General features: G+C 34.9%; 1 protein-coding gene across 2 annotated transcripts; it reads left to right on the forward strand.

Annotated features, from left to right (window-relative positions):
* The first annotated feature begins 5898 nt into the window (after positions 1-5898).
* On the forward strand, positions 5899-11645 carry LOC107875997 (respiratory burst oxidase homolog protein D). Of its 2 annotated transcripts, none has more exons than XM_016722942.2 (12): positions 5899-6361; positions 6645-6807; positions 6902-6950; positions 7228-7341; positions 7424-7852; positions 8306-8689; positions 8872-8967; positions 9088-9203; positions 9486-9588; positions 9685-9752; positions 10473-10999; positions 11281-11645. In XM_016722942.2, the coding sequence occupies exons 1-12, from the start codon at positions 5899-5901 to the stop codon at positions 11388-11390; spliced, it is 2622 nt and encodes an 873-aa protein (XP_016578428.2). In that variant the 3' UTR covers positions 11391-11645. The 2 variants fall into 2 exon arrangements, with proteins under 2 accessions (XP_016578428.2, XP_047269783.1); XM_047413827.1 differs by having other exon boundaries at positions 6278-6418.
* Positions 11646-22299: the final 10654 nt, after the last annotated feature.

Here is a 22299-nt window from a genome sequence, read left to right on the forward strand (position 1 = left end):
GAGGTGAGGGTGCAAACTTAAATATTACGAATAATATAATTAAAAAATCAAAAATATTTTTTTTTTTTACAACTAATAAATTTTTTATAGATTTGTTTTAGATTTGGGGGATTGGGGGGGTTGGGGGGGGGGGGGGGGTAGGGAGGAGAGGTATTTTTTTTTATTTTAAAATTAAGGGTGGGTGGGGATGGATATGGATGCGGGGTGGGAGCGGGGGTGGAAAGTGGGTAGGGGTGTAGATTTTGTTTTAACATTTCATTGAGAAAAAAATGAAAGTTGAAAGTTTTTCTAAAGGTAATGTGATTTAACATATTTGAACAAGACATTTCATAATAAAATAATTTAAAAAATATTTTAATATTACCGCGCATCACGCGTGTACGTATGCTAGTAGAATATTAAAATGCATAATGTATTGTATAGAAATTTCCAAAGATTATGGAACTTGGTTTTTATTGAAAAGAGGTAAAGTAGTAATAGTTTAAATTTCATGCACTGTCAGTGTATCAGTTTTTTACACCATCAGGTAAATTTGGTGATATTTAACCACAATATCTATTTTTAAAAATTATAAAAAATAAAAAAGAATATCAATAATATACCCCAAAAAAAGCTATTCATGGCAAGTAGAATCCTACTTGATTCCAACCAAAATTATTTCCATAGCCAAATTATTTTTTTTTTCCAAATTTATACATTATGAATATTTCTATATGCTTCATCGATTCAAATAAGTATCCAAGGTTGGGACCTTATAAAAAGATATTTTTTTAAGTAAGTTTTAAAGGTTACGACAAGTTTCTTCTTTTTAGCGGTATGTCATCATCATATATTTCAAACAAATTATAGATTCTTTTCTTGTTTACTAACATAACAGATCTAATCGTTGATAGTGGGAACTTATTAGAAGCTAAGCTTCATTAATTAAGTTGTAATTGGTTCAGATACCAATTGTTTGAACGTTATAGGAAAGAGGTAGAACCAACACTTTCAGGAAAAGATTGTACCATCAAATTCTATACCTTTTGACGAATGATAAAGTTGTTGATACAACTTTTGATTTAAGAGACGTGAAGCTAAGATAGTCAAAACAACTTTTCTAGATACATTTTCATTAGCATGTAAAATTCACCACTTATGGTGTAATTGAAAATTCTATAACGAATTAGTATAACAGAGTTATGGTGGTAGAAGAAACGTTGAGAGAGAAAAAGAAATAATTATTTCAAATGGAAACAAAGGATTTTAAGGGATATGAGAGAGAAAAAGTAAAATCAGTTCTTTATTTTTATTCTTAAAAAGAAAAAAAGAGGTGAAAATTACCTGATGGTGTGATTTTAAGGGATGAGAGAGAAAAGGTAAAATCAGTTCTTTATTTTTATTCTTAAAAAAAAATAGAAAAAAATAGGTGAAAATTATCTAATGATGTAATTTTATTTTTAAAAAGAAAAAAAATTAGAAAAAAATAGGTGAAAGTTATCTGATAGTGTAAAAAATTGATACACCACTGACGGTGCATAAAATTTAAACTGAACTAATAAAAGCGTAAAAAGACTCAAAATCTGTAACTGAATATTTACGAAGGATTTAAATTTGTATTTTTGGACATTGGGGGTTGGGAAACATCGGAGGGGGAAAGGAAGGATGGTTCTTAAACTTGGTTGTGTGCCACTACTAAAAAAAAATATGAATTTCGTTTATGATGAGATTGATCAAAAATTCAATAGAATCAAAATCAACAAGTCAAATTTTAACGAATTTTCTATTGGACATTGTTGGATATTTCCATTTATTTATTTTTTCTATGTGAAAATAAAAATCTTCTTATATAAAAAGATAAATCTAGAAATGTGAGTAATTAACCCGTTTTTTCCCTATTCATGAGACGCCAATTATTGTTACTTGGAGTAGGTGAATTATAAAAATTATTGAGAAGACTAAACACGCTGAGAAATGAGATTAAAAAATTGATTTTCTATTATAATAATAATTATTATTATTATCATAATTTCAAGTACCTGACATTATGTTATGACCACGTTTTTTCCCTCACTTTTTCTTTTTATTTAGAAAAAATTGACAACGAGGGTCCATCTCGTCATGTAATGTTGCAGGGAAGGTGCCATGTAGGATTTCAACTTGCAAAAAAGGCCCAAAAACAATATGTAATATACTCTTTTTCTCTTTAGTTCGAATACACTCTTTTTGCCTTAAACAATGGTATCTTAAAAGTTCAAATTCAATTCATCATATAGAGTTCTAACCTCACAAAACAATAGTATTATCTATAGAAAGTTGGCCCTTGCAAACAGTTTAATGCGGATGCACTATCTCAGTCCAATTCTCTGAGCGAAATGTAGGAAATAAAGAAAAATTTATGAATCGACCTCATCATCTCCATCCCGTAGAAACTACTAGATTACCCTAAGAACGCCTTCAACATTCAGGCGTCACAGACCTACCATAGAACCATGTAGATCTATACCATAAGTCCACAAAAGTAACTACAAGTCTACAGCCCAATTATCCCAAACTAATTCAAGTGAGAATCCTTAGTATTTTATTTATAATACTCAATATTTGACAAGCTTATACACAAACAAACTATATATCTATAATATATTAAAAGCCTGAAGATTTTTATAAAAGTGATTTGAACTTTTTGTCCGTCATTAAAATGTATTGCAATAGACGAAATTGTCTTTTCGCATTTTTCCTTTATTAAATTAAGAATTTCTAAAATATATAAAATAAATATAAAATAAATATGGAGAAAATAAAGAGTCCTAAAATGCATGAAATATATGAATTCTAGAATATATGGCTCTTAAAATGTTCAACTCATCATGTGTATTATTATTAATATACGTTACCATATAAGAATTAGGTCTAAAAATTACAGAGAAAATAAAAGTTTTGGAGTCATCTTGTCTATAATCTCGATGGGCATGAAACTGAATTTCTAGAGAAGTAAGCTCCCATCTTCAATGATTCTCATGTAATTTCAGAGTGCATCTCTTAAAAGGAAAATCTCAAGAAAGTCACTAATCAAAAGAAAGCTATCTTACGGAGATAAAAAGATTATTTTCGAAAGATTCTAACTCAGGTAAAGTTTAGTTCACACAAATTTACATATAATTTTATTATTTGGCATCAGGCACACATACATTGCACGTATACTAAATTAATATATATATACACACGCGAGTGTTATAATTTTCCGAAGGTAGTTGCCACTTAGAATACACTGCAGGCGTTGTAGTTTTCAATAGGCGAATAATAGTCGTTGTTTGGACGAATTTGTCAATTTAATTAAGTTGAATAATCGTAATTGTCCTGTCGTAGTATTATATGTTAAAAAACAAGATGGTAGGTTGAAACTAATCGATTATGTGTCGTAAGGACGAATGCGCATGACATAAATAAATTAATTTAACTAATACTATACATTATTGATGACTATGTACAGAATATTCTTTGTTCTTTATATACTAAACACTAATTCACTAGATAATCATAACATATTTCTTACGAATAGTTATCTATTATTCTAGATCAACTTCAAAGTTAGTATATTGTTGATGTAATATATCATAACTATTACAGTTGAAATAATAAAATGAACAAAAATTATGGAGAAATAAAATAATCTTTTTCTTGGTTAGGGCACAGATATCTCACGATTCAAGTCCACTGCGATGTAATCTACACCGATAGAGCAGTATCAACTCTTACTTGTCCTCTTCAGATACAACAATTTATTAATGATGCACAATTCAAGCAACTTTGGATTAATTGAAGAGTCCAAAACTTCATCATGAAAACACCTTCGTTCAACATATACTTAGAACATTTTCTTTGTGTCAACTTTATTTTTCACTAATATAATTTTCATACTTATAATATTTTTTTTTTACATAAAAAAATATGCAAGACCACCTCTATTTATAGGAGAGGTATTCATCCTTGTATTTAATATGAGGAATGGAGATAACAATGTGGGTAGATGAATAGTTTGATTTTGATATTATATAAGTTACATAAAATTAAGGCTAAATACATATACAGGCTCCTTAACTATTTTACTTTTTCCGCATAGGCACCTCAATTAAACCATCTACCTATTGGACCCTTAACTCTTCCACAAAATGTGTCAATTGAGCCCAATTACTGACGTGGCGCTGACATGGTGTGACATGTGTAATGCACTCTCCTAAAGGAGAGTGAGAAACCATAATTAACTAAAAAATTAAACATAAACAATTCCATCCAATTACAAAAATACATTAAATAAAAAAAAAATAAAAAAAATAGTCACCATCTTCATCTTCTTCTCCATATCCTCTTCTCCATTAATGACTACAACCAAGAAAATGAATATCGATTCAACACACACTCATATACAATAAGCAATTTGTAAAATATTATTAGTAAGTTGTTAGAAAAATCACACTCCTATATATTTTTTACTTGATTACGTTAAAAAAAATTAATCACTCTATTTCTAATAACAGTGACGTTTCATTTGCGAAAGATTTTCGTTGAGAACTTCGTCCAATAATTAATAGTGTAAAGCTTTTCGGTTTAAAATCTCACAATTTTTATATTTGGGGTGTCGTCGGTTTTATTGCCTAAAGAATTTTTCGACAAGAATTTAGTTGGTGCAAATAAACCAAGTGTTGAAGTGCCTCCATTAGCTAATCCACCGATGATTTCTATCTCACTGGTGAATTCGCCGAAAATTGATGGTTCAACTACAACTACTCACTTATCTACACCGTCGGAAGTCGTAGAAAAAGATTCATCGTCGACGACAAATGGGAAAAATGCAGTAAGATTAGTTTATGGTGCATAGGAATTTATCTATTGGTAATTAATTAATTTAATCAGTGTAATTATTTTCACACTGCCAACTTAAATTTTGTTTCTGCTAAATCGACGCGGGGGGTGGGGGTGGGGGGGTTGGAAGAGAAGGACTGCTGGGGGTGGGGTGTGTTATGTTTTTTTAATTTAAATTTAATTATATTAAAAAATCACTTTTATAATTAATTTAAGTTAAAATAACACGGGTGGGGTGTGTTATGGTTTTTTAATTTAAATTTAATTATATTAAAAAATCACTTTTATAATTAATTTAAGTTAAAATAACACGTGTCATTATTTGATTTGTCACTTTCCCACGTCACTGGTGTTTGTATTACACACATTTTATAATTTTTACCACGTCAGCAGATTTGGCTCAATTGACATGTTTTGTGAAGGAGAAAAGGGTTTGATAGGTACATGACTTAATTGAGGTGCCTATACGGAAAAAGTCGAATAGTTGAGGGTCTGTATATGTATTCCGTCTAAAGATAATGACCATGGAGTTATAAAACTAATGATCATCATATGAGTTACAAGAACTAATAATCATCTATTACCACGATTTATATCTACTAATGTATACACTTAATTATTTTAATAATAAAATGCATATACACCAATATATACAAAAGATTCATACATTATCAACGTATACCACTTTTAACTCTATTGATCAGTCGCATAAGTGCATACGCTTATGCCATAGATGCTTCCTTAATTTTAGCATGAAAGCTCAATTTTTGAAAGAGATACAGCTACAGCTAGATAGGAAGGAAGACAAGGACACTCTTTGGTTACCTAATAGGGAAAGAAGGAAGATTTCCACTGTCACAACTCACAACATACATAACCTTCTCATACTTCAAATGTACATACCTATATGCTAACCTTTTTGTCTTCTTTTTCTCATCAATATATATGGTACATACACCGAACAACCTTTCTTCATTATTGACTGGGTTGCTCCTTAATTTCTATGAGCTAGCTACTTGTCTTTCGACGAAAACATATATATACTTTTGAGTCATCAGAATGAAAAGCCCCGAAGACCGCCACACTGACAGGGAGATTACCGAGAATGATAATAGCAGTCCGTTAAACACTACCACATCTAACGATGACAGTTATGTTGAAGTCACCCTTGATCTCCGCGACGACATGGTGGAAGTCCGCAGTGTCCAACCTGCCATTGAGACTAAAGCAGAGGAATCAGAGCTTGAGGCACTGGCCAAAAGTATGCAAAAGAAGCGCAGTTTTGGGTCCTCAATTGTCGGAAATTCATCGATGAGGATGCGGTTAAAGAGATTGGCTTCTTTGAAGAGACATCCTGCTGATAGGACTTCAGCAGCAGCTCAGCATGCTCTCAAAGGCCTCAAATTTATCAGCAAGGCTGATGGTGGCTCTGGATGGGCCGCTGTTGAGAAGCGCTTTGATGAGCTTACTGCCACCTCATCAGATGGCTTACTTCCTCGGGCAAGATTTGGAGAATGCATAGGTAAAAGGACCTGAGTTTAGCTTCTGTGCACTGACAGTGTAGAAGTATTTTACATAAGTAAGTTGCCTAAAAACAGTTAATTGTTCATACAGAGAAAAATAACATGTTAAAATAAACTTAGAACATAAAAGCTAAGAGTCACAACTACACGGGAAAGTAAACAAGTTTTTCTTCACAATTTCTTTTTTCAATAGTTCATGTTTTTACTTGTAAATTTGATTTTCTTGAGCTTGTTAATTTATTAGAAAGCATAAGAAATATGCGTATGGACTTTCAATGATAGGTATGAATAGGGACTCTAAGGAATTTGCACTCGAGCTTTTTGATGCACTAGCTCGGAGGAGAAATATAACAAGTGATTGCATCAGCAGAGAGCAGCTCAAAGAGTTCTGGGACCAAATAGCCAACCAGAGCTTTGATTCTCGGCTTCAGACCTTCTTTGACATGTAAGTACTAAACTCGACATACTTTTGATCGAGTACTTGTTCGATCAGATCAATTAATTTTTGGATTCTGATTTTTGTGAGGGATGTAATGCAGGGTTGATAAAGATGCAGATGGTAGACTCACAGAAGAAGAAGTCAAAGAGGTATTTGGAATTTCATATATTCATCTCATCTAGTGGTACGATGATCTTTTGGGTGAGTGAATAGCCTTCCACATAAGAAGTTTAAAAACTAAACTATATATAAGGTGTAGAGACCTTAACAGTGCAAGACATCACGGGTAACTTGGCCTAAAGCAAACAGTATCACACTACGTTAAGAGTGTCTGGTTGACATCACCCAACATGGCCTTCTTCAGCTCGACCTTAGAGGCTGAAAATAGGAGATTGTTATTGACAGAATGTATCCCTTCTTTTGCAGATAATTAGCCTAAGCGCATCGGCTAACAAGCTGTCAAATATCCAGAAACAAGCTGAAGAATATGCAGCATTGATCATGGAAGAGTTAGACCCCGACAACATGGGATACATCATGGTTAGACTAGTTCTATTTCATGTTCTATGATTTCAATTTGAAAATAAATATCATTTCATCTTTTGATCATCTGATTCGGCAGCTTGAGAACTTGGAAACACTTTTATTACAAGGCCCAAATCAACCTTTTGAAGGAAGAAGCCTAAACAGGAACCTAAGTCATATGCTAAGCATCAAGCTTAAGCCAACTCTGGAGCCTAATCCCATAAAAAGATGGTATAAGAATTTGAAGTACTTTTTGCTGGACAATTGGCAAAGAGTTTGGGTACTGTTGTTATGGATTGGTGTGATGGCAGGTCTATTTGCTTATAAGTATGTTCAGTACAAAAATAGAGCAGCATTTGATGTCATGGGTCATTGTGTTTGTGTCGCCAAGGGGGCCGCCGAGATACTTAAGCTCAACATGGCACTGATACTGCTCCCAGTCTGCAGAAATACCATCACCTGGCTTCGAAACAAGACCAGATTAGCTGCTGCAGTTCCCTTTGATGATAACCTCAATTTTCACAAAGTAAGCTATTCTTCTTTTTTCTTCGTCCAATTTCCGCTCAATTTATATGTATTCCTCAATCCCAAGCAAGTTCAGACCAGCTATATGACACTCCATTTAATCTCGTGTTAGCCAAGCATATTCTGTATTGTGAGGATTTCTCACGAATTGATTAGTTTTATGTTGACTGTCAACTTACCGCCACCCTCCTCTACAGAGCTAGGAGGGTGCAAGGCGATTCATTGTCAAAATTATTTTCTTTATTATATATATGTAACATGTTGAATCTACTGACATCTTCATGTGCTTACTTCTTTATATTTAAAACTCCCTCAACGATAATCCCTTCTCTGCTACTGGATTTACTATGTGGTCAAGCTCACACAAACAAAACTAAAAACTGAATAATTTATTTATTTTTTCAGAAATTTTGTAGTAAGTACCGGGTTTTTTCTCCTCCTTTATTTTGTTTAGATGATGGCGGTGGCAATTGCAATTGGTGTTGGAATACACGTAGTTGCTCATATGACTTGTGATTTTCCTCGGCTCCTAAACGCTAGTCCAGAAAAGTATAAACCAATGGAGCCATACTTTGGCCATCAGCCAACAAACTATTGGCATTTTGTGAAGGGAGTGGAAGGAGTATTGGGGATCATAATGGTGGTTTTGATGGTAATAGCTTTCACTCTAGCAACCCAACGGTTCAGAAGGAACAGAATTCGTTTACCAAGACCCTTGAACAAGGTCACTGGGTTCAATGCCTTCTGGTACTCCCACCACCTCTTTGTCATTGTCTACGCGCTGCTCATAGTCCATGGCGTCAAACTTTACTTGACCAAAGAATGGTACAAGAAGACGGTTAGTCTACTCATCTTTGAACTTCCACATTAATGAGGTCAGCTTTTATACGCTAACAGCTATTATTAGATCACCTAAAACTTATACAAGTTGAATTCTTTGTTAATGTAAGAATGAATTTTTTCACCAGTTTTTGGAAGAGTAGTAACTAATAAAAATAGGACTAATTATCCCTCTGGCAGACATGGATGTACTTGGCTATACCAATCATACTTTATTCTGGCGAAAGACTACTAAGGGCATTCAGGTCAAGCATCAAGGCTGTTAAATTATTGAAAGTAAGTCAAGTCCAATTCAATACATGCAGAATATATATAATCACGTTACGTTATTCATGAAAATTGAAGTTGTTGAAATAAATGAAGAATTTACATTTATTATACTTAATATGGCGCTAGGTGGCTCTATATCCTGGAAATGTTTTGACGATTCATATGTCAAAGCCAATGGGCTTCAAGTATAAAAGTGGACAGTATATGTTCGTCAACTGTGCTGCAGTTTCACCATTTGAATGGTAGGTATTGCTTAATTAATTAATAGGAGCGTGTTTCTCTCTGTTGCTTTTTTTTTTTTTTTTTAATTGTGCATTGTTTCTTTTCTTGGGTATGGTGGGGCGAGGGCAATCAATCTTCTATCATCTATCTATTTATCGATCTCGTTAATCCATTCATACGTATTACTAATTAGGCACTTGGCTATCTAAAAAGAGTCATAGTTATTTACCTGTACTTGGTTGATTTCTTGGCTTTAATCCAAAGTACATACTGTTAATGTGATCTTGCACATATTATATCAGGCACCCATTTTCCATTACTTCAGCACCTGATGATGGCTATCTCAGTATCCATATTCGAACTGTTGGTGATTGGACCAGGAAGCTCAAAACTGTTTTCTCAGAGGTAATTAAGTATATTTTACTCGAATATAAACTCATGTTACCACTATTTTAATAGCCAATCATTGAACTTTTTCTTAATCAAACATTATTTTATTAGGTGTGCCAGCCACCACCTACAGAGAAAAGTGGACTCTTAAGAGCTGGCTCCTCGAGGGACACCATAAAGTGAGTCTCTTTCCATTCTCTTTATTACTCTATTATACAATATACTACTCTCAAAAATCAATTCACTTTAACAGCATGTTGTCACTATTTATTTGTTCTAACAAAGCCATAACATGTGGAGTCCTACTATTCGAACAATACTGACCTTTTTTAAAGGAAAAATTTAACACTTTAAAAACACTCTCCTCGAGCACCCATATGATCATAATATATTAAGTTTATATACTGGTGACTGATATGACACCATAAAGAAGTCACTGGTGCTTGCTTAAAAAATATTTTCTTTTTGGCCAAGCAAAATAGAAAAGCCTCCCTATAGATGAGTCATTTTACTTAATAAATATTCTCTAGCTCTATTCCATGTCATTTTCTCTGATTAAGACGTCAATATTATTATCAATGTTTCATGCTTAGAATTTTCATCAAAAACATTGTCTAATTCAATGATATTATTATCAATCTTTAATAAATATTTTTCACATATCATTCAAATACTAGAAAACAAATCGATTACATCTTGCTTCCTACAAACTTTTTTTCTCTCTCTTTATAAGAAAAGCAAAATCTTCAGGAAGGGTTTTTCTGGCATTGGTAATTAGCTAAACATGAATCAAGGTTCAATAATTCGTAATCTACCTTTGCTCATAATCACAACTCACAAGCTCGCTCTTAAAAATCTATTAGCGCATAGCTGATCATGATCGCGTGTAATCATTTCAGTTTCCCGAAAGTGTTAATTGATGGCCCATATGGAGCACCAGCACAAGACTATAAGAAGTACGAGGTGCTTTTGTTGGTAGGTTTAGGAATTGGAGCCACCCCTATGATCAGTATCGTTAAAGATATTGTGAACAACATGAAAGCCATGGAGGAAGAAGAGTATGATTTAGAGAGCACAGGACAAAAGAAAAGATCAGGGTCAGGGAATGGAAGGAACTTCAAGAGCAAGAGAGTATATTTCTATTGGGTTACTAGAGAACAAGGCTCATTTGACTGGTTCAAGGGTCTAATGAACGAGTTGGCCGAAATGGATCATCTAGGAGTAATAGAGATGCACAATTACTGTACAAGTGTTTATGAAGAGGGTGACGCTCGCTCTGCTCTCATCGCTATGCTTCAGTCCATCAATCATGCCAAGAATGGCGTAGACATCGTCTCTGGAACAAGGGTTAAGACTCACTTTGCTAGACCTAATTGGCGGACTGTTTACAAGCGCATCGCTCTTAATCACACTAATACAAGAGTTGGTACGTACTCAAGTCTTAAGTACACTTCCATATACGTCTTAACAACTTCAATAATAAATATAGTTCAAACTAAAAAAAAGTGAGTACGTCTTTCACTAGTGAATACTATCAATGTTTTACGTGTTAGAGGACCCTTCAACTTTGGTAACATTTTCCACTCTAAAGTTGAAAAAGCGCACCAAAGTGATAAGTTTCATTCAAAAGATAATTGGCACTAAAAGAATCACTTTCAAGTTCATGTCACACCAACATATATAAACTGCTCCTCTAAAATTTTGCAGGGGTTTTCTACTGTGGGGCACCAGCACTGACGAAAGAGCTAAGACAGCTGGCTTTGGATTTTTCCCGCAAGACATCCACAAAGTTTGATTTCCATAAAGAAAATTTTTGACCAATGATGGATGAGCAGAGGATCAATTTAACAAACCAAACAGATAAGAACAATCTCTTTATTAAAGAATCCACATGCAACACCTTTTTTTGTATATAAAATCTTGTAGATTTTGTTAATAGTTGGGTTTTGTATGTTATACGAATAACAATTTTTTTTTGGGGAGGTAGGTCCACCTACCGTTGAACCTATTACCAATCACTTTATTATTGACCCCAGCATATATTGTTCAAAATATTCGGAGTAATAATTGTACTCTAGGTCTCCTTTACGTGATTAGAAATTTCTGAATAACTATAATAAACTTTATGACCAACTTCTTTTCTCTTGGAGTATTAAGCAGGGAGCTAACCAATCAATCACTTTATTACCGACCCCAGCATGTATAATATTTAATAATTTTCGTGTAATTGTATACTAGGCCTCCTTTACATGATTAGAAATTTCTGAATAACTATAAAGATGTTTCACAAACTTTATGACTAACATTGGAGTATTGAACAATGTAATGACTCACGTCATTTGGGTTTGGAACTCTTTATTTTCGGCATGCTTCCTATGTTGATTGGCCTTTTGGCTTCGACACCATTACAAATACATGTATTGCGAAAGTAAGCAGAACTAAATACACAACGAGAAACTTGGTGTGACCTGTTTATTATAAAGGCCAAACCGACCTCAAACTTATCCCGAAAATTCACTTAGACACCTAAACTAAGGTTTGTACCTATCAAATTCCTAAACCCCCCAAATTTTGTTCCAATTGGACGTGAAAAAAATGACCAATTAAAAAAAAACACGTGGCAAAAAAATAATTATTTTGTGGAAATGCTGATTTATCCATTTTCCATTTATTTAGTATCATTTAACAATAATTTATTAATTAAAAAGAAAAAAACACCCCCCACCCACCCATTCGTCGTCTTCACCCCACCCACCCCTCCCCCATCGTCTTCAGACACACACACACAGAAACTCCATTAACAACATCAGCAACACACACACACAACAACTCCATTAACAACATTAGCAACACACACACACAGAGCAACTCCATCAACAACACACACTGAGCAACTCCATAGCACTATTTGAATTGTTTCTGAACTTCTGCCACGTGAATACAAACAACGACATTAATACTATAGCATGCATCCTCTACAAGTATTTTGCAAATCCAACAAAATCCTAATCAAAACTTGACAAAAAGAACAACAAACAATTCTATGTTCATTGATAACTTTATCCAAGTCATAGTTGTGAAATCTAGAAATGTGATGCAGCTCATTCAATTTCGATACGAACAATGAACAACTGGAGATTCATGATGAACAGATCATGATGAACAATGAACAATTCTATGTTCATGATGAACAACTCTTCCACTGCTTTTTTTTAAAATTAAAAATTGTTAATTGTAATTTTTCTCTCCATTCTTATTTTTCATTGCAATGGAGTTTCTCAGTAGATGCTTAAAGAATTGCAGAACCACTATCCTTCAATTTTCACCTAAATGTGCAAGATTAGGTATAAATCATTTGTGTTTCAAACTTGGAGAAGGAGACGATGATGACGGGAAGGGGGGGATTGGCGGTTGACGACGATCTGGGGGGGGGGGGGGGGGGTGAAGAGGAGGGTAAAGGGGGGGGGGGGGGGGGAAAGAGGGGGGGGGGGGGGGGGGTTTTTTTTTTTTTTTTTTTAATTAAAAAATTATGTTAATAAAATAATTTAAATATAAATTTTTTAATTAAAAAAAGAAAAATATTTTCTATTCTATTATTCACGTGCCTAAAGAGAGTGTAACACACTCTCCCAAATCAATATTTTGTGCCTGATAGGCATCAATTTTAGCACTTAAGGTGCCTGATAGGTACAAGCCTTAGTTTAGGGGCCTATGTGAATTTTCGAAACAACTTTTAGGTCCTATCGATGGGTTTGACCTATTATAAACCATTGAATTTAGATCCCTCATCACCATTCATGGAGCTAGACTTGTCTCAGATCTACATATATTTTGTATAGTTCCAGAAAACAAAGCAATCCATCAACAGATCAACTAACTGTATGAAATGCCAGGGAACTCGAAACCAAAATGAGCCATGAAATAAAAAAAGTGACCAAAATATGCCACTTATTTAAAAAGTTACCAAAATAGGCTAAACTTAATAATTTATTACGTTTTTCACTTTTTTTTAACGGTCAACTAACGAAGTTGACTTTTTAAAAAACGTAAGAAATTATTAGTTTTACATATTTATTTGTAAAACGTAATAATTTATTACATTTTGTCAGAAAAATATATAAAACGTAAGAAATTATTACGTTTTACATGAAAATCGAGATAAAAAGACAGTGATTTGTCACATCACTGAAAAAGTAACTTTTAAAAAAACTATTTGTAAAACGTAAGTAAACTTACGTTTTCCCCTTTTTGCACGTGGTCCCCCACCCCACGTTTTCCACTTTCCTTATTTTAGTGGTCTCCCCCCGCACCCCACCCCATTTTTTTTTCATAAGATCTAAAGCTTCAGAGACATCAAATTATCCTCAATTTTCAACTTGTTTTGTTCACTCCTTCAAAATACTAACCTTAAAAATCTCAAAATAGAAATCAATAACATGAATAAAAATAACTCTTTAAAAGAATTACATAAATTAATATGCAAACTCGAATATGCACAAAGGAGGACCAAACTGAAACTATTAAGTACCAAATATAAAAGATGACAAATTGGACTTAATACTTATTTCTGTATGAGATTATGGTATATCTCCTTTATGGCCTATTGCAATGTTTTGAATTGTCCAAATAATTTGAAATAGTCTCAATAATTCAAATATCATGAATTATAGAAATATGTTCAATGTTATAGTATAAAATAATGAACTGTAATACCCCACATTTTGGACTAGAATGAAAATTCGTCATTCCTATACGTGGATGTTTCAAAAGCCTCAAATCCTATATAAATTTAGTGTGTTAATCAATTCTATAGTGTGGGAATCTATTTGAGCATGAATTTAGATCATAGAGGTACCCTAACTCAAGTACAAGTTGAAAGCTTTCCTACCGTTCAAGTTTTAGTAAGTGTCAAAACTTGGGTCAAATTCAATCGACCATAACTCGTTGTACATGATGAACTGGGTGGTTTACTATATATCAAATGAAATCTCTTTGAATTAGTTTTTCAACGATACCAATTTCGCCTAAATCTGATATCGGAGCAAAGAGTTATACCTATTTTACTCCAGCATATCAAGCTGAAAATAGTGTGACGACATTCATGATAGCTTATCACATTTTTGACGCCCTATCACGAAGGTCGTCAGCCTTAGGCAGAAACCAGCTCCCAAGTGACAACATTTGTGATAACTTATCACAAATCCGACGACATTTTTGACGACTTATCACAAATTTAATGGCTTATCAGCCTTGATCGTCAGCTATGATTTTCAGCAACTAGGAAATTATTTCATAAGGGTATTTTGGTCTTTTCCTTCACCTTCCATGACTTATAACCCTAAAGAGGAGTAATTTTTTTCATTTTTCTTCAGTTAAGCATCTTAAAAACCCTCTCTTACACTCTCAACCACAAGATTAGGGTTTCCATCAAACTCATCTCTCAAATGCAAGATTCAATCCTTTTTCCAAGATAATCAAGAATTAAGTTTCCCAATCCAAGAACTCTCCAGCAAATCATCAAGGTTCCTTTCTAAGGTATGCGTGTGTTCGTTCATGGACTCCTTTCGTCCATGAAGTTCAAGAACCTTTTTTTTTTTTTTTCTAAAACTATATATTATGATTTTCATGTTATGAATGGATTGTTGATCATGTTTATGTGTTGAATGATGCCAAGATAGAATCTTTATGCCTTATTAGGAATCTATGACATCATATGAGTTGAAAACATATAAGTTTGATTATTTATGATGAGTAATTGTATGATTTACACCTATGCCTAAGTTGTGCATGTAAGGTGTTTGATAAAATACCTAAGAGACTAGAAATCATGCATTATAGGTAAATTGTGACTAAGTGAAGGATTCATGATAGGCCTCTATGATTCAATGTCATTCATGTTGATAATGTGTCTTGTGAACACTGTTGGATTACTCATGAACTAGTCTTATGGAATTATGCTATGCTTACTTGCAAAACCCACTCATGTACAAGATGTAGAATACCCATGTACTTCATGAAATTTCCCAAGTTATGATATTATGGATTGTGGTTGTAATATGTAATGAGCATGATATTGAAAGCTATGCAAGTATATACATGTTGTATGAAATTCCCTTCCATGAAATAGATTGTTGAGAACCATGCTTAATATGAAATCCCTTATTTATGATATTGTGGATTATGGACTCTACTCTTATGATCAAGTCAGTCATTTGTGTCAGTTTCCTTCCATTGAGTCCTGGGGGTACTTGTACCCGAAAAATATAGTTGTGTGTCTAGAGCCATGTCATGTTTTCATGATACTCTCAGTCAAACCATGATCTATAAAAATCAGTCAGTCATGTGACTCAGGAAAACTCAGTAATCTCAGTAATCACAGTAAATCTTAGTAACTTCAGTACTCTTAATCAGTCCTTAGAACTCATTATATTTCGTCCGTCATCGGAATTCAGTAAATTCAGTTTTAGCTTCGCTAAACAATACCACTAGTATCAGTTCAGTTAATCAGTATCAGTTCAGCAAACCTAGGGATGGAGGCCCATCCGCTAGAATAGGACTGAGATTCCTAGAAGCAATCCCTAAGTTCCAGAACTACGTTGCCAGTGTAGATACGAGATGTCACCTATTAGATAGGACTGACATACTCAGGGTTCACCCGTTAGCATATTATTTATATGTATAGGACTAATCCAAGGAGTCACCCGCTAGATTAGGACTGACTCCACAGCAGATGTCTTTACTGGTGGCGCGGTACTGACACCCTTCTAGTCAGGGTAGAGATTGGACCCCAGTCAGCTTAGCTTGGGACATGTCAGTTAGATGAACACATCCCACATTTTCAGTTATAGAATTAGGGTTTTGAGACACAGTCAACTCAGCTTAGTAGTACAGATTCAGTACTGTTAGATACAGTCAATGCTTATCATTATAAATAGACTTCAAGATCACCCATTAGCTAGGACTAATCTCAACTATGATTAATCAGTATCAGAATCATTAGATTTAAAGATCACCCGCTAGATAGGACTGATCTCAGACTAAGTCAAATCATCCTTATTATCAGTGTACTCATGATCACCCGCTAGATAGAACTGATCTCAAATTTAGTTACTCTAAGTAGAACAAAACTCAGATAGTTCCATCAGAACTTAGACTGTCAGATACAGTCGCTCAGTATCGGTTATATCGATTAGTCCGATCATTATAGTTATATTAGTTATATCAGTTGTCATAGCTCACGTTACCAGTATTCAGTTTCAGGACTGTTTGACACAGTCATTCAAACCAGTTCTTCATAATTTAAACTGTCATAAATAGTCAATAATCTATTCAGTATCTCAGTAACAGTAAAGTCATGTCGTCAGCATTTAGACTCAGTAGTCAGCATCATCACGAGTTTACTTATAATTGTTTATGCATGTATGTATTCTCATGTTCATATTAGTTAGCAGTGTTCATGCATATAACCCTTTGCATTTAGCCTACCTCACTCGTATACTCAGTACATTCAGACGTACTGACGCATTTTCGCTATGGTGCTTTCTCTTATGTTACACCATAGGTTCAGAGGCACGAGCTCCAAATCAGCAGTAGCATTCCAGTGTTCAGAGTTTGCAGTGAGTCCTTCTCATTCGAGGACGATATGATTATTGCTACATTTACTATTCAGTTGCTAGATGGAGTTAGTTGGAGAAATGTTCCTTTAAATCCTTATTCAGTTCAGTTAGAGGCTTTCAGACTAGATATCAAATTAGATATTCAGATCTCATTATTTTCAGTATTTATGACTTGTTTTGGTATTATTATACCTTTTTCAGATATTTTGTTATCAGACGTTTATTCAGTTCGAACCTTGTGGCCTTTCATGTTCATGTTTCCATATTTTATGATATATTATGCAGTATACAGGTATAGATATCAGTCATGGGTTAGCTTGTGGTCCTTCGGGGTCATGAGCACCGTGTACCATTTCGGTTCAAAAAATCGGGGTGTTAGAAACTTGGTATCAGAGCCTAAGGTTCAATAGAGTCCTAGGAAGTGAAAGTTACATCTAGTATAGTTTTGTACATGCGTGTGTTGTGCACCTCACTTATGTACAGGAGGCTATGAGATATTTTAGGAACAGTTTTCCTTCTTTCAGTATTCATTTCGTGCCAGTGAGCATAATCTCAGTCTAATCCATTTCTCTTTTTCTTCTACAGACATGCCTCCTAAAAAAAAATGGGAATCAGTCAGCCCCTCAGCACGAAGACCCTTTGGGCGATCATGTTTCTCATGCAGAGTTTAGGGCCGCATTCACCACTTTTGCTCAGTCAGTAGCTGCCCAGAATGAACGAACAACTATCATTCTAGCTGCAGCTAGAATTCGGGACTTCACCCGAATAAATCCTCATTTCTTCACATGGTCTAAGTCAGATGAGGACCCACAGGAATTCCTAGATCAGGTTCAGAAGGTGACAAATGTTATGGGGGTTACTACTGTTCAGAGTGTTGAGTTAGCCACATAACAATTACAGGATGTCGCTCATACTTGGTACAAGCAGTGGAAGTCAGAAAGGTTAGATGATGCAGGCTCCTATAGAGTGGGAGGAGTTTGCCTCTGCTTTCCTTGATAGATTTTTTCTGCTAGAGCTTAGAGAAGCTAAGGTGCTAGATTTTATCAACCTCAAGTAGGGCAGTATGACGGTAAAGGAGTATTCTCTCAAGTTTACTCAATTAGCCAAATATGCCCCTCATGTGGTTGTAGACGGTAAAGCTAAGATGAGTAAGTTCGTGTCAGGGGTGAATGATAATGTGGTAAACGAGTACAGATCTGCCATGTTAAATAGTGATATGACTTTAGCTAGAATTATGACACATGCTCAGCAGATAGAGGAGTAGAAGATTAGGATGAGAGAGAGACAGAGTAAGAGAGCAAGGACAGGTAGTTTCAGCTTTGCTCAGCCTAAGTCACAGGGTGGTAACCGTTCTCAGCATAGTTAGAAATTTTCAGTTCCAGCTCCATCCTCAGCTAGTGTACCAGCACCTAAGTCCAGAAATGACCGTCATGATAGAGCGCTAGGCTCCAAGGCCTAGGGTAGTAAAAATAGAGGTCTTACTTATCCACTTTGAGAAGAGTGTGGTAAGAATCATCTAGGTGCATATATAACAGGCAGTGATGTATGCTTTGGGTGTGGCAAACCAGGCCATAGGATGCGAGAGTGCATAGTTTTAGCACAGAGGGGTAAGGAGTTGCGTCAGCAAGGTACCAACAGTGGTCAGCATCAGAATAGACTTTATGCACTCCAGACCCGTCCTAATCCAGAAAGTTTCCCTGACTTAGATTCGGGTATGTTACTAGTCTTTCATGTTCATAGTATGCATTTTTAGATCTCTTTCTCTCATTCGAGCATATGTTTCAGTATGAGTTAGCTAGTAAAGCCAGCAAGTCAGTTTAGCAATCGAGCAGCCAGATTTTTATAGCTTGTTTTCTCATCCTTATATCTATTCATGCTATCCAAAATCTCAGAGAATGTAACTATTTCAAGGTAAAACCTCCTAGTAGTTGCAAGTTCATTTTATCTCATGCATCATGCATTAGTTTCAGACTCCCAAAGTTTAGTTATAATCTAGTTCGTGGATGCTCTGTGCATCACCCAGTATCTCCGTAAGGTAAGCGTTCTTAGAGGGACATAGCATCCCAAGGGGGAGATACCCCACTTTCTTTTAACACTCTCATGCCTTAGATCCTTCAATTTCTCCTTGCATAACGAATTCAATCTAGAATATAGGGTACTCATAAGTTGACCTTTAAGTTAGACCTCAGCTGTAAGTCAAGTATTCAGAGGTTCAGTTTAGTTCATGATGTTCAGTCCATATGTCACGTAGCAGAATCAGTCATGTTCTCATGTTTCAGTTCAATCTTAGTGCCTTTACCATAGCATGTTCAGTTGCATGTTCGTGAGTCAGTTCAGTCATGTATTCACACATCAGATATGCATGGCCAGCTTATCAGTACTTTTAGTCATGCATTCACGTATCATGTAAGTCATATAATCATACATCAGATATGCATGGATTCAACTTATCAGTTAAGCATCATATATGCATTCTCAGTTTGAGAAACTCAGTTTATCGAAACACTCAGTCCTACATTCATAAATCATCTACCCATGCATCATATATGCATGTACAGTATGATATGCTCAGTTTTCAGTCATGTCAGCCATGAAATCATGATTAGTCATTCTTGATATATATTTGTGTAAGTTGTCTTTTCTCTCATCTCAGCTAGTATCATTCGAGGACGAATGTTCTCAAGGGGGTATATTGTAATACCCTACATTTTGGACTAGAATAAAAATCCATCATTCCTATGCGTGGATGTTTCAAAAGCCTCAAATCCTATATAAATTTAGTGTGTTAATCAATTATGTAGTGTGGGAATCTATTTGAGCATGAATTTAGATCATAGAGGTACCCTAACTCAAGTACAAGTTGAAAGCTTTCCTATAATTCAAGTTTTAGTGAGCATCAAAACTTGGTTCAACTTCAATCGACCATAACTAGTTGTATATGACGAACTGGATGGTTTAATATATATCAAATGAAATCTCTTTGAATTGACTTTCCAATGATACCAATTTTTCCTAAATCCAATATCGGAGCAAAGAGTTATGCCTATTTTACTCCAACATATCAGGCTGGAAATAGTGTGACGACATTCGTGATAGCTTATCACATTTGTGACGCCCTATCACAAAGGTCGTCAGCCTTAGGCAGAAACTAGTTCCTAAGTGACGACACTTGTGATAGCTTATCACATTTATAACGCCCTATAATGAAGGTCATCATCCTTAGGCAGAAACGAGCTCCCAAGTGACGATATTTGTGATAACTTATCACAAATCTGACGACATTTTTGACGACTTATCACAAATTTGATGGCTTATCAATCTTGGTCGTCAGCTATGATTTTCAGCAACTGGGAAATTATTTCATAAGGGTATTTTGGTCTTTTCCTTCACCTCCGACGACTTATAACCCTAAAGAAGCTTAATTTTTTCCATTTTTCTTCAGTTAAGCATCTTAAAAACCCTCTCTTACACTCTCAACCACAAGATTAGGGTTTTCATCAAACTCATCTCTCAAATGCAAGATTCAAGCCTTTTTCCAAGATAATCAAGAATTAAGTTTCCCAATCCAAGAACTCTCCAGCAAATCATCAAGGTTTCCTTTCTAAGGTATGCGTGTGTTCGTTCATGGACTCCTTTCGTCCATGAAGTTCAAGAATCCTTTTTTTTTCTAAAACTATATATTATCGTTTTCATGTTATGAATGGATTGTTGATCATGTTTATGTGTTGAATGATGTCAAGATAGAATCTTTATGTGTTATTATGAATCTATGACATCATATGAGTTGAAAACATATAAGTTTGATTATTTATGATGAGTAATTGTATGATTTACACCTATGCCTAAGTTGTGCATGTAAGGTGTTTGATAAAATACCTAAGAGACTAGAAATCATGCATTATAGGTAAATTGTGACTAAGTGAAGGATTCATGATAGGCCTCTATGATTCAATGTCATCCATGTTGATAATGTGTCTTGTGAACACTGTTGGATTACTCATGAACTAGTCTTATGGAATTATGCTATGCTTACTTGCAAAACCCACTCATGTAAAAGATGTAGAATACCCATGTACTTCATGAAATTTCCCAAGTTATGATATTATGGATTGTGGTTGTAATATATAATGAGCATGATATTGAAAGCTATGTAAGTATATACATGTTGTATGATATTCCCTTCCATGAAATAGATTGTTGAGAACCATGCTTAGTATGAAATCTCTTATTTATGATATTGTGGATTATGGACGCTACTCTTATGATCAAGTCAGTCATCTGTGTCAGTTTCCTTCCATCGAGTCCTGGAGGTACTTGTACCTAAAAAATATAGTTGTGTGCCTAGAGCCATGTCATGTTTTCATGATACTCTCAGTCAAGCCATGATCTATAGAAATCAGTCAGTCATGTGACTCAAGAAAACTCAGTATTCTCAATGCTCAATAACCTCAATAATCACAGTAAATCTCAGTAACTTCAGTACTCTTAATCAGTCCTCAGAACTCATTATATTCCATCCATCATCAGAATCCAGTAAACTCAGTTTTAGCTCTGCTAAACAATACCACTAGTATCAGTTCAGTTAATTAGTATCAGTTCAGCAAATCAGTTCACTTAACTTATTTAGTTCAGTCCAGTTATTCAGTTCATCGTCTTTAGGATGGGAGTAGGATTCAGCATCGAGCGAACCTAGGGATGAGGGTTCACCCGCTAGAATAGTACTGAGATCCCTAGAAGCAATCCCTAAGTTCCAAAACTACGTTGCCAGTGTAGGTACGAGATGTCACCCGTTAGATAGGACTGACATACTCAGGGGTCACCTGTTAGCACATTTATATATATAGGACTGATCCCAGAGTCACCCACTAGATTAGGACTGACTCCACAGCAGATGTCTTTACTGGTGGTGCGGTACTGACAACCTTCCAGTCAGGGCAGAGATTGGACCCTAGTCAGCTAGGCTTGGGACATGTCAGTTAGATGAACACATCCCACAGTTTCAGTTATAGAATTAGGGTTTTGAGACACAGTCAACTCAGCTTAGTAGTACAGATTCAGTACTATTAGATACAGTCAATGCTTATCATTATAAATAGACTTCAAGATCACC

The sequence above is a fragment of the Capsicum annuum genome, chromosome 6, assembly GCF_002878395.1.
Source record: "Capsicum annuum cultivar UCD-10X-F1 chromosome 6, UCD10Xv1.1, whole genome shotgun sequence".
Taxonomy (NCBI): Eukaryota; Viridiplantae; Streptophyta; class Magnoliopsida; order Solanales; family Solanaceae; genus Capsicum; species Capsicum annuum.